At 36.2% G+C, this 13,903-nt stretch overlaps 2 protein-coding genes across 4 annotated transcripts in view; one reads left to right on the forward strand and one right to left on the reverse strand.

Moving 5' to 3' along the window:
• Positions 1–3,317: 3,317 nt before the first annotated feature.
• Positions 3,318–7,386, forward strand: CUNH1orf146 (chromosome unknown C1orf146 homolog). Its single transcript, XM_023733432.1, is given in 4 exon segments — positions 3,318–3,530; positions 5,931–6,099; positions 6,480–6,558; positions 7,252–7,386. Coding segments are annotated over 4 exon segments (489 nt in total). The 5' UTR covers positions 3,318–3,424.
• A 699-nt stretch (positions 7,387–8,085) lies between these two features.
• The window catches only part of GLMN (glomulin, FKBP associated protein), a 45,045-nt gene continuing 39,227 nt past the window's right edge, over positions 8,086–13,903 (reverse strand). For 2 of the 3 annotated variants that reach the window (XM_004378737.2, XM_023733427.1), the window contains exons 17-19: positions 9,332–9,455; positions 8,451–8,533; positions 8,086–8,333 (exon numbers count right to left, since the gene is read on the reverse strand). In XM_004378737.2, coding sequence (XP_004378794.1) covers positions 8,217–8,333; positions 8,451–8,533; positions 9,332–9,455 — 324 coding nt within the window. In that variant the 3' untranslated portion in view covers positions 8,086–8,216. Of the gene's footprint in view, positions 8,334–8,450; positions 8,534–9,331; positions 9,456–10,203; positions 10,271–13,903 lie in introns of those variants that run through there. The other variant, XM_023733428.1, reaches the window with a different exon arrangement.

Below are 13,903 nucleotides of genomic sequence, written 5' to 3' on the forward strand. Positions count from 1 at the left end.
TGGCATAAACAAAGTTAAAGTTTCTTTACTACACTACTCTTCAGAGCCTTTAATATACTTGTATACGTTCTAAATCCCCCAAAGGAAACAATAGTGTTCAGTGTTTCCCTATCTTATTTGAATAAGGAACATCTTTTAATATCTCATGTGACTAATATTCCATGAAACATACTTCGGAAAATCTAGTGTTAGCTTCTTGGTTATTTTGAAGAATCAACTCTTGCACTTATGTGTTTTTTCTCAATTAAATACTTTTTAATTTTATCTTTGGAGCTCTGGTGGCACAGTGGTTAAGTGCTTCGACTGTTAAACAAAAGATCAGCAGTTTGAATCCCCCAGCTGCTCCTTGGAAACCCTATGGTGGGCAGTTCTACTCTGTCCTGTGGGGTTGCTGTGAGTTGGAATTGACTCAATGGCAATGGGTTTGTGTACAGTTCAAATTCATTAGCATGACATACTTGGGTCCTCGTAATCTGCCAGCAGTTATTCCTAACCCCATGTCCAAATTAACTGACTCGTGCACTTTGCATGCTTACCATATAGCAATCATACTCTTAGGTCTGAATGCCTTTGCCTCTTCTTTCTGTGCATGTTCTTTTCACATTTGTCTCCTTCCTCCACTGGTCTAAATAATAAACTTCTTTCCTTTTAAGAGATTTGACTAAAATTTAACAAAGCTTTCCTGACTTTTAAATCTGCTACATCCTTTTGTATAGTTTCTGGTTTTTTGCCAAAATTCTTAGCCTTGTTTTTCATCTCTTTGAACATAGTAAGCATAGCAACTTTAAGGAGTATATCTGATAACTCTACTGTGTGGATCCCCTGTGGGTGTGGTTCTATTGTCTGCTGTTTCTGATAGCTCTTTCTCATGTAATCTTGCCTCTTTGTATGTCTGATTATTTTTTATTGTGTGTTGGAATTTGTATTTGAATTGTGTGTAGAGATAATTTGAGGCCTAGAATGGTGTTATATCCCTCTAGAGAAGCCCTCATTCTGCAAGAGAATTAAACCCCTAATGCCCTAACTTTGATGAAGATCAAAGACTACAGCCTTCAGTATGGATTACCCCTCAACATAAAGAAAACAAAAATCCTCACAACTGGACCGAGAAGCAACATCATGATAAATAGAGAAAAGATTGAAGTTGTCAAGGATTTCATTTTACCTGGATCCACAATCAACACCCATGGAAGCAGCAGTCAGGAAATCAAACAATGCATTGCATTGGGCAAATCTGCTGCAAAAGATCTCTTTAAAGTTTTAAAAAGCAAAGATGTCACCTTGAAGACTAAGATGCGCTTGACCCACACCATGGTGTTTTCAGTCGCCTTACATGCATGCGAAAGCTGGACCATGAATAAGGAAGACCAAAGAAGAATTGACACCTTTGAATTATGGTGTTGGCAAAGAATATTGAATATACCATGGACTGCCAAAAGAACGAACACATCTGTCTTGGAAGAAATACAGCCAGAATGCTCATTAGAAGCAAGGATGGCGAAACTATGTCTCACATACTTTGGACATGTGTATTAGGAGGGATCAGTCCCTGGAGAAGGACATCATGCTTGGTAAAGTAGAGGGTCAGTGAAAAGAGGGAGACTCTCTATTGAGATGGAGTGACATAGTGGCTGCAACAATGGGCTGAAGCATATTTGTGAGGATGGCGCAGGTGTGGGCAGTGTTTCGTTCTGTTGTACATAGGGTCACTATGAGTTGGAACCGACTTGACAGCACCTAACAACAACAATGCCGTAACTAGGATTGCCAGAGAAAATACAGGACACCTCGTAAAATTTGAATTTCAGATAAACAATGAATACTTTTTAGTGTAAGTATCCCCCTACAATAAACATGTCCCAAATATTGCATAGGACATACTTATACTAAAAAATTGTTCATCTGAAATTCAAATTTAACTGGGTTTTCTGTATTCTTATTGGCTAAACATGTCAATCCTAACCCTAAGGCATCTATTGTATGTAATGAATTCGTCTCCTATGCATCTAGAATGGTACTAGCTATAGGAGAATTGACAAAAAATAGTTAAATCATTTCCTTGTTCTGTAGTTCAGATGAGGAACCCTGTGTAAGGTTGCTTTAGGGAGTGCAGGGTGTTTGGGAGCACTAGTAATTCACTATCACCTTAATACAATTTCAGGAATTCTCCCTTAGTTTGAAGTTGGGCAGCAATCCTTTTGAGAGCTGTTCTACTTCTGTCAAAAGCTCTATTCAGCCTCTCACCTACCTCTTTCTGAATTGGCAGATACCCTCAGGGGAAAAATGGCCTAAATGTTGGGCTCCTATTTTTGAATTTCTGTATAGATCCTGGCCTTGTGATTTTTCATGATTCTTCTAATTCTCTTACGCATTCAAGTAGATTAAAAAAAAAAGTTCAGTTTTTTCTAGTTGTCTTCAGCAGGAGGGTTGGTCTAAATCAATGTATAGTTTTAAACTAGAAGAAAACCCATGGGAAGAACCATAGTTGAACTCTAGGTCAAGATCTGAGTGGAGCAAAATACTCTCTTTAGGCAGGAAGCATATAGTTTATACAGAATTCCAGCTTAAGTGCTTAAAATACGCATGTTTTAAGGCAAAATTATAAAATGAATAAGCGATTTTTATCTACCCTGGAAACTAACAAGCTTAAATTTTAGTAAGTTAGGAGAAGTATTAACCACGTAGATTTCAGTGTCTTGGGTCATATGATCTAATTGCTTGGATGGAATATGAAATGATGTGATTTTTGAAATAGTATTTAAACCAAAAGTTCTGTTGCTGTCTTAATACATGTTTTCTTACTAAGGGCTTAAAACATTTTTAAAATATACTAAAGTAACTGTAATATAAACAGATGAATTGGAGAATTAGTGGTCTTCTGTGTGGTATTCTATGTCTGACACTCCATGGTTCTGTCAACCATCTAATGAACACCTCCCCCCACCGCCGCCACCTTCCAGTCATACATCAGTGGATTTCAGAACCCATCTCCAAGTTGTTGTTTTTTTGTTTTTTTCATTGTAGTAAAAAACATATAACAAAAATTGCCATTTTAATCATTTTTAAGTGCACATTTCAGTGGCATTAATTACATTCACGCTTTTGTGTAACCATCACCAAATCTATTTCCAAATCAAATTTTTTTTAAAAAGAAGTTTGCATTTGCTCTGGTTCTTGTAGTTTGGCTCTTTAATACTGTTCTTAATTTCTATCTCTAAATAACGTAAATAACTGTAGCACACAACTCACCTCTAAACGTACCATCAATGTTTCAGTAGAACTAAATATTTTTGCTCTTCTCTTTTCTTTTGATGATCACATCTTCAAAGTGGTATAGTTGTAAGAGAAGCTAGCAAACTTAATTTTTTTAAATTAGCTGTAATAAAAATTATTGGAAGCATGTTTTAAGTTTGTATTTCTGAAAATGTTTTTAAAGAGTTGTGAAGTTGCAACTGCCCTAGAAAATCGAAGCCACAAGGTCCGGTATTCAGAGACAGTGGAAAATGGATCAGTTATATTTTCTCTTTCTGGTACAGTATATTTGCTAACTTTTTATTTAGTTTTCTCATAAAATATGTGGGTATAAATTCTAATACTTTTGTAGTTCAGTAACTAAGTAATAAGCTTAAGTGTTTTGGGATAAGTAAATGTTATCAAACTTTGTTACTGTTGAAAAGCAGTGCATATTATCAATTACAAAACATATTCCTTTACAGATTACAGTTATTAAAATAAAGCAGGAAAAAAAAACTTGCTCTGGAACTAAGATGAAATTAAAACAAAGCCACTTTCCCAGCCATCAATACTTAAAGTATTACCTGTATTAATGAAGAAGCCAACATCACAACATTGGTCAAAGTTCATATATAAAAACACAATATAGGAAAATTCTTTTTGTGATTTTGTACAAGAGTTTACTGAAAATATAAACAAATACTAAAAGAACTATATATATATATATACATTTTTTTTTTGCTTGTAATTTTTATTTTTTTTGTACTTCAGGTGAAGGCTTACAGAACAAATAGTCTCTCATGAAACAGTAGTACACATATTGTTTTATGACATTGGTTAACAACCCCACAACATGTCAACCCTCTAACTTCTCAACCTTTTTTTTTTGGTGAAAATACACATAGCCAAAGATACAACATTTCAAAAATTTCTACATGCACAGTTTAGTGACATTGACTACGCTCTTCCAATTGTGCTGCTATTCTCTCTCACTTAAGATGAAGGCTTACAGAACAAAATAGTTTCTCATTTAACAGTTACTATACATGTTGCCCTATGACAATGGTTAACAATCTCACAAAGAACTATATATATTTTTTAGAAGAAGTTCCTGAAATCATAAAACTGTACAACTGTGAGTCCTGGGCAAAGGATGAAAAGGAATTAGGATAAGAGAAGACTGGGGAGACGGGAAAAGGCAGTTCCTCTTATGCTTGGGAAATGATAGAAGTGATAAGAGGTAGAGATAATGTGTTTTATGAGGAGGGTTGCAAATGGCCTTCCACTCTGGCAGACGTTTTGGAAGGCAGGCTCTTTTAAAAGTTCCTAGAAATAGACCTCCAGACCAAAACTGTTTCAGCCTCTAATGTATCCTTCCTGGTAGAATAGAGAGCTCTCCAGAGAGAAGTTAGACTGCTTCTTAGAAGCGAGGATGGTGAGACTACGTCTCTCTATGCTTTGGACGTGTTATGGGGGGGAAGGGGGGAGTCAGTCCCTGGAGAAGGACATCATGCTTGGTGGAGGGTCATCGAAGAAGAGGAAGACCCTTGATGAGATGGATTGACACAGTGGCTGCAACAGTGGGCTCAAGTATAATGATTGTAAGGATGGTACAGGACTGGGCAGTGTTTCTGTTGTGCATAGGGTCACTATGAGTCGGAACTGACTTGATGGCACCTAACACCAGCAACCAGGGAGAGGTAAAATATTTCTGGTGAATACCTACTATGTACCTTGGCCACTTTATATACATTATCCTACTTAATCCTTCTAACAAACCTAACAAAGAAGTATTATTCCCTTATTACAGATAAGGAAATTCAGGTACAGAGAGGTTATATAAATTGCCCAAGTTCACAATTCGTTATATAGTTACATAGTTGCTTTCCCCAAATTATGTCTCCCCTACGTCTTTGAAAGAGCTATAATAATTAGATCAGATTTCTCTTCTGAGCCATCCTTACAGGCCTGATACTGTTTCAGAGATTCCAGAAATCGTCTCAGTGTATTAATTTATCTAATAGTTTATGTTCTGGTAGGAAGGTTTCTCCAACAAGAAATAATTGAAGGCTTGCTTAAGACTACCTTTCTTGATTTCCATCTTTTTAAAATCATTATAACATGGAAAATTAACTTTTTAAATATGTCATCTTTTAAGTTAAGCATTACCTTCATGGTTAACTTATGAATAGTGCCATAGTCTGTAAAAAGAATGGTAACTGACAAAAAAAGATTTTTCCCCTTAAATATTTAGAATGTCTTTTTTTTTTTTTTTTGTATAGAGCACTTCAAAGAATTACCTATTGTCTAGGAATTTTGTTATGGTAATTACTACTTATGGGTGGTCCTTTAAGGAGTCCTCGTGGCACTGTGGTTAAGCACTCGGCTGCTAACCAAAAGGTCGGAGGTTCGAACCCACCAGACTCCCCACAGCAGAAACGTGGCAGTCCGCTTCCATAAAGATTTACAACATTGGAAACCCTATGGGGCAGTTCTACTCTGTCCTCCAGGGTCAGTATGAGTTGTAATTGACTTGACACCAATGGGTTTGGGTTTATGGGTAGTTGTTTAGGGCCTGGACACCTTTTATGTTACAGGAATTTTTGTTGATTTTGCTGAGTTTACAACAAAATCTGATCTGTATGACAAAGTGATATTTTGTTATTTGTCACAAATACTATATTCACCTTCCCTAGGAGTTGCATTTTTATTGATGGATGCCAAAGAATGTCTTATGTCAGCTGAAGAAGTATTTCTAGCCAAAATTGAGAAGTTTATAAACATTCACCAGAATAGTTTTTTGGTTCTATCTGCTGCCCTCCATGGGCCTGAGGAATGGAAATTGATGTTCAGGATTCAGCAGAGGTATGGAAGAATATCACTACAGACATATTTTTCTGAAATTTGTTCTTAATTATTTTAGGCAGGCAAGTTTTGTTTTGCTGGAAAATAAACTTAATGTTAACCTGTCATATTTAATGAAGCACAGGCCAAACAGCTATTCTGTCAATCAGGGTGACAAGTTTCAGAGTTCATGCTGATTTACGGGCTTCTGAAAGATCTAAACAAAAACGAACATTTCGTAGTCAATTAAGTACTGGCTACAAAGCCACCAAAAATCCTCTGTGGAATAAGGCAGGGCATGAAGGAATAAACAAGTAACAATAGAGGTTTGTGTTTTTTTTCCACCTACTTAACAGATGTTAAAGTTATATGATCTCCATAACTTATAAACTGTTTTTCAGATTCCTGGGTAGTAACTTACGGATACTTCCAGTACACAACACAGGAAATGCTATTAATCTCATGTGCACTATAGCTAAGGTGCGTTACCTGAAGAAAATGGCACACACACTCATAGACTTTAAGATTCTTGACTTCACACTGCACACCCTCTTAAGCAGGGTTGACAAATACCCGTTTCTGTTCCCTTGGAGAAGTTGCTATTTCAGCATGCAACTCTTTCCCAACTTCTCAACTTAACTTCAGGTACCACTTTCAATCTATGACTCATTCTGGGCGAAAAGAGTATTTGGTCATATATACATTGTGTTGGCCAGATTGGTTACTTAAATCTTCCTTCAAATTCGAAATTCTATAAAGTATGAATATTGGTCAGAGCATGGTCATGAACTTTCAAAGTGCAAACATACTATTTTATGGAATGCTGTTCACCAATTGTCCACTTTATTTTCATGCTTGTCCTCTGTGGGATGTGCCCAGACACCCCCAGCCCCTCCAGGTAGAGTTAGGTATTCCTTATCTTACACTGGAACACATCTCCATTAAAGCAATTCTTATAGTATTCTAATTTTTAGTTTGCATGTTTGAAATTCCTTGAAGATAGGAATCAGATATTTTCCTCTCTGCAACTCTAATACGTCGTATAGTATTTGGCACACAGAAAGTGATCAAGAGATATTTGTTGAATGAGTGAAAGGTATTTTTTGATATGACTCTGTAAAAATACCTTATTTATTTCTGTTAATAATGTTGCGTGTTTATATCTTCTTCCAGACCACCTCCAAGCCATACATAGATAGCATCTGCTACAGAATGATAACAGCTAAAGCTTACATCATTGAACAAAGTCCTGTTTGGAAAACACTTCAGAAGATAAAACTGAGTAGTGATTAATTTAACTCAAATTAGAGAATCAATTATAAATGCTCTTTTGGAAGAATACTAAAATAATTAAACCTGTTAAATTATAATGTACAAAAATATATTTAAAACATTTTTATATTAACTTAAAATACATACAATTAAAAGTGATTTTAAGGAGTTTTGTTACATAATTCCTTTAATAATGTTAAGAAAAAATTGGTACATATATTTTTTTCTAATAATTAGCTCCTTAGAGTAAAGGAAAAGCCATTTTTTAAAAAAGGTTTTCCACAAGGGCAGCATGTATTATTTCTAAAGTTAATTTTCACACATCCTTCCACATTGTAACTTCTGCTGGACAGATGGTGTGATGGGACCCTGCTCCCTGAGACTCCTCCTGAGGCAGGGAATGAGAGGGAAGCTAAGAGAAGCAGTCAGCTGCCTGAACTCAAAACATTCTTCTCTCTACACTCTTACAGTGGTGTGACATCCAGTTTCACACAGGGAGTCCTAAAATGTAACATGGCATTTAGCTGGAGCAGAAAGTTTATCAGTATTGTCAGAAACTCACATCTGCATTAAAAAAGGCGATTCAACTAAATTTTATGAACTTATAATACAAAATTATTAGTCTGTAGTGGATTTTTTAAAGTAGCATTTAGAATACATAAAGGGAGTTATTTACCATGTAGGTAACTTTTTAAAACCAAAAAATACTACTGGTCCATGTGTTATGAGGCAAACTGATAAATGTGAAAAGCTACATTTATTTTTCTAGCAGTAACTTTTTTACAGAAATTTTTTTAAAAAGGTATTAAATAAATCATAATAGAACATATAATATTTTACTAGTTTTTATTTAGGAGGTGGAATCTTCACTTTATCCCAGTATTTTCTTCAGAGGTAGATTTTGTTTTTATTTCAATGAGTTCTTCTACTCGAGCCAGAACACTTTCCATCAAATCAAATGTGAAGAGAGCTGAATATAGGACCTATAATGTCAAAAAAAAATCTGTATTACTAATGCTGCCTTTAAAACCAAACAAAGCAAAACAGAGAGGACTTTGGCTAGATATACACTTAGAAAGCTTAGGGAAACTTCAGTTTACCTTAAGCTGCATTTCAGGAGGCATGTTAGGGATCTCCTCTCCACCTACAGTTACAGAACAAATATCTTTAGACTTCTGGGCTTCTGTAAGAAGAAAAAAAACTGTCACATCCATTAAACAGCTCCAGAGTTCAATAATAAATTTATAAGCTGCTCTCATCATTAACTTTAAAAAATATGGCATTATTTATATAAATTAAGTTTTACTGCTTGAAATCTCAGGGTATGCTTAAGTCAAACCATAAACAAAATTAAATATCAAAATTATATTCTGTAACATGTAAACTAATGTTTCTTTAGGTGAGTAGCATTATATTGGCAGGTACAGGAAAATGAAAGTTTATAAACTTGTTTCATCAGTATATAATCATGTTTATACGCAATACACTAAAAGACAGAATTTTTAGTAATGACTATAGAAATACCATTATATCTATATGGACATGATCACAAGAAAATGTATTGCAGAACTGCTGACTTAAAAGTAATTCTGGATCTAAATTTCTTTTTCATAATTTGTACAGATTTACTTGGGGGTGAGCTACGTAGGGAGTGGAACCAGCAAAACCAAAGGAAGTACAATGGTACCCAAACAGAAATACTTGAAATGCAATCATATCATTAATCAGAACTTTAGGCTTTAAACCACAATATACTTTGATTCAAGTCTTTGTTAACCCAATTTCAGTGTTAATTGTCTTATGGAGCTGCTAAGAATCATTTTAATTTTATAAAAAATGATTTAGCTGTCATTTTCCCTTGTTTGGTATAAATTAAACAAGTACAAGATAAAAAGCTCTTTATTTTGAATATAAATGTTGACAATTCCAAAATTTGGCTAATTTTTAGACCTAACAGAAAATGAAATTATATATTACCAACCGTGGCTATTTTCGTGATTATTTTTAATTTCTGCTTCATAATGTGCTTTTGACATATTAAGTCCTATATGGAGTGGCTTTAAGAAATTATTCGCAATCTTTCCAAGTTCTGTCCATAATCCAGTCTGTTCAGAAGAATTAATGAAAAAATCAGTTATTTGGTTCAACATACACTGATTGCTTACTATTACTAAACGTGTTAAAAGCTGAAGAAACAAAAATGAGTAAGACATGGCCCTTGCCTTTCAAAGACCTCACTGTCTACTGGGTAGAGTTTACTGTTTCATAATACATTTATTACTACATCTAGTTATTTTATGTGAATACCAATCAAAACAAAAATGTACTCAGGGCAGTACACTCATTACTGTACCATCTGGGCAGCTCCTGGTTTTGAGATCTATAACGTAAAAGGTTTTAGAAAGTTATTTGTTGGAGGATAATCTAGTCTGAGAAATTTCTCTTCCCCTATAAACCATGCCCACCATGACTCCACCTTGTGCTTCCCTTCAAACCTTGACCTTTTAGTTGACAGCCTTGCCACAGATCTAGTTCTAGAGTATCACCTTCCCTACTGATGGAGGCTCTTCTAAGCTGATTTGGATTTCCTTGGTGCCCAATGTAAAGGAGCCCAAGTGGTGCACTGCTTAAAGTGCTCAGCTACGAATCAAAGTCAGTGGTTCGAACCCAGCTGCTCTGTGGGAAAAATGTGACAGCCTGCTTCTGTAAAGATTATGGCCTTGGAAACTCTTAATGGGGCAGTTCTACTCTGTCCTATAGGATCTCTCTGAGTCGGAGTCGGAGTCGGAATTTACTTGACAGCAACAGGTTTGGTTTGGGTTTTGGTGCCCAATGTAGATTTTGAGATTTTACCTGCCTAGGACAGCTTAAAGTTATTTTGTCATCTATCTTAGAGGCTTCTATTCCAAAGTATGTCCTCCTGCAGCAGTACAGAAAGAGGAATTGTGAAGTCTAAATTTTATAGAAAAGAAGAAAGAAGAGCAAGAACAAAAAGGGAAGGAAAGACAGCCATTGGTATTACATTTCCAGGTAGTCTTAAAAAAAAAAAAAATCTCGGGTTAAAAAAAAGAAACTTAGGAACTCAATTATCCTTAACTGGGACAATGCAATGGACTACTTGAAAACCTACTTATAATGAACTTATTTTGATCCAAGACTTTTTACTGATGGCCCTCCAAATAAAATCTACACATATCTATCTTGAATACTGATAACCACAACAACTGTCACATATCCTTTTCATGTAAATCTATCCTTTCTCCTGAAGTGCTAGGAAAAGTGCTAAGGAGGAACTAGGAAAGAATCGTACAAAACCTTAACAATATGCATACCCTTTCATTCGGCTTATACTTACCTTAGGGAAATAATTAAAGATGGTATAATGATTCTATTGCAGAGCTGTTTACAGAAATATTGTTTAAACAGTGAAAAACTGGAATTAATGAAAATAATTCACAATAGGGGATAGGTAAATTGTGGTATATCCACCAGACAGAAAACTACAAAGCCATCAAAAAAAATATTGTTCTTCAGGACATACTGTTGAGTGGAAAAAAGGTTACAAAAAAGTATGTCTCTTATACTATGATCTCATTTTTCTTTTAAAAAGAAAAAAGGTATGTATAGTTGTGCTAACACAGAGCCTAGAAAGAAGGTATACACTCTATCAACCATGGATGATGAGATTTTGATTATTTTCTTTTTGCTTCTTTATCCTGATGTTTAAACAATGAACCTGTTTTAGTTTCATAATTAAAATGTTAAAAAATATGCTTTTACACTTAAAATTTTTTTTTATTGTTGTAGTTTAAATGAAGTTTCCATTTCAAGTTAGTCTCCTATACAGAAATTTATACATACATTGTTATGTGACCCTAATTGCTCTCCCCATGCTGTGACAGCACACTCCTCCTTTACACCCCTGATCCCCCATGTCCATTCAACCAGCTCCTAATCCTCTCTGCCTTCCCATCTCACCTCCAGACAGAAGCTGCCCATTTACTCTCTTGTATCTACTTGAGCTAAGAGGCACACACCTCACGAGTATCACTTTATGTCCCACAGTCCAGTCCAATCTCTGTCTGAAGAGTTGGCTTTGGAAATTGTTTTAGTTCTGGGCTGATACATAATCAGGGGGCGATGCTTTCTGGGGTTCCTCCAGTCTCAGACCATTAAGTCTGGTATTCTTATCAGAATTTGAGTTCTGCACCCCACCTTTCTCCTGCTCCATCCAGTAGTCTCTGTTGTGTTCCGTCAGGGCGGTCATTGGTGGTAGCCGGGCACCATCCAGTTCTGGTCTCAGCCTGATGACGTCTCTGGTTTATGTGGCCCTTTCTGTCTCTTGGGCTAATACTTTCCTTGTGTCTTTGGTGTTCTTCATTCTCCTTTACTCCAGGTGGCTGGGACCAATTGATGCATCTTAGATGGCCACTTGCAAGCTTTTAAGACCCAAGACACCTCTCACCAAAGTAGTATGCAGAACATTTTAATAAGTTTTGTTATGCCAACTGACCGAGATGTCCCCTGAAAGCATGGTCCTCAGATCCCTACCCCTGCTACTCTGTCCCTCAAAGTGTTTGATTGTATTCAGGCAACTTCGTAGCCTTGGTTTAGTCCAGCTGTGCTGACTTCCCCTGTAGTGTGTGCTGTCCTTCCCTTCATCTAATACTTGTCTACTATCTAGTTAGTGAGTAACGCCCATCGTCCCTCTCCACTCTCGTAACCATCAAAGAATGTTGTCTTCTGTGTTTAAACCTTTTCTTGAGTTCTTATAATAGTGGTCTTACATAATATTTGTCCTCTGGCTGACTAAATTCACTCAGCATAATGCCCTCCAGATTCCTCTATGTTATGTTTCACAGCTCCATCCTTGTTCTTTATCGTTGCGTAGTATTCCACTGTGTGGATATACCATAATTTCTTTATCCATTCGTCCGTTGATGGGCACCTAGGTTGTTTCCACCTAACAGTGCTGCAATGAACATGGGTGTGTATATGTCTATTCATGTGATGGCTCTTATTTCTCTAGGATATATTCCAAGGAATGGGATAGCTAGATTGCATGGAACTTCTAGTTCTAGCTTTTTAAGGAAGCGCCAAATTGATTTCCAAAGTGGTTGTACCATTTTACATTCCCACCAACAGTGTATGTGTTCCAAGTCTCTCCACAACCTCTCCAGCATTTATTATTTTGTGGTTTTGGATTAATGCTAGCCTTGTTGGGGTGAGATGATATATCTCATTGTAGTTTTGATCTGCATTTCTCTAATGGCTAATGATCATGAGCATTTCTTCATGTGTGTGTTAGCCGCCTGAATATCTTCTTTGGCAGAGTGCCTGTTCATATCCTTTGCCCATTTTTTAATTGGGTTCTCTTTTTGTTGCTGAGGTTTTGCAGTATCTTGCAGATTTTAGAGATCAGATGCTGATCGGATTTGTCGTAGCCAAAAATTTTTTCCCAGTCTGTAGGTTGTCTTTTGACTCTTTTTGTGAAGTCTTTTGATGAGCCTAAGTGTTTGATTTTTAGGAGCTCCCAGTTATCTAGTCTCTTTTCTGGTGCTTGTGCATTGTTACTTATGGTTTGTACTGTGTTTATGCCATGTATTAGGGCTCCTAGTGTTGTCCTGATTTTTTCTTCCATGATCTTTACCGTTTTTGATTTTATATTTAAGTCTTTGATCCATTTTCAGTTAGTTTTTGTGCATGGTGTGAGGTATGGGTCTTGTTTCAGTTTTTAACAGATGGATATACAGTTATGCCAGCACCGTCTGTTAAAGAGACTATCTTTTCCCCAATTAATGGACTTTGGGCCTTTGTCAAATAGCTGTTCATAGGTGGATGAATTTGTCTGGATTCTCAATTCTGTTCCATTGGTCTATGTATCTGTTGTTGTCAAGCACTGGGCTGTTTTGACTACTGTGGCAGTATAATAAGTTCTAAAATCAGGTAGTGTGAGGCCTCCCACTTTGTTCTTCTTCTTGAGTAATGCTTTACTCATCTGGGGCCTCTTCCCTTTCCATATGAAGTTGGTGATTTGTTTCTCCATCTCATTAAGAAATGCCAGTGGAATTTGGATCGGGATTGCATTGTATCTGTAAATGGCTTTGGGTAGAATTGACATTTTCACAATGTTGAGTCTTCCCATCCATGAGCAAGCTATGTTTTTCCACTTATGCAGGTCTCTCTTGGTTTCTCGCAGTATTGTCTTGTAGTTTTCACTGTATACATCCTTTACATCTCTGGTTAGATTTATTCCTAACTATTTTATCTTCTTGGGGGCTATTGTAAATGATATTGATTTGGTGATTTCCTCTTCGAGGTTCTCTTTGTTGGTGTAAAGGAATCCAACTGAATTTTGTATTTTTATCTTGTATCCTGATACTTTGCTGAAATCTTCTATTAGTTCCAGTAGTTTTCTTGTGGATTCTTTAGGATTTTCTCTGTATAGATCATATCATTTGCAAATATAGATACTTTGACTTCTTCCCTACCAATTTGGATGCCCTTTATTTCTTTTTCTAGCCTAACTGCTCTGGCTAGGACCTCCAGCACA

This window comes from Trichechus manatus, unplaced genomic scaffold (assembly GCF_000243295.1).
Source record: "Trichechus manatus latirostris isolate Lorelei unplaced genomic scaffold, TriManLat1.0 scaffold00058, whole genome shotgun sequence".
In the NCBI taxonomy this organism is placed as follows: domain Eukaryota; kingdom Metazoa; phylum Chordata; class Mammalia; order Sirenia; family Trichechidae; genus Trichechus; species Trichechus manatus.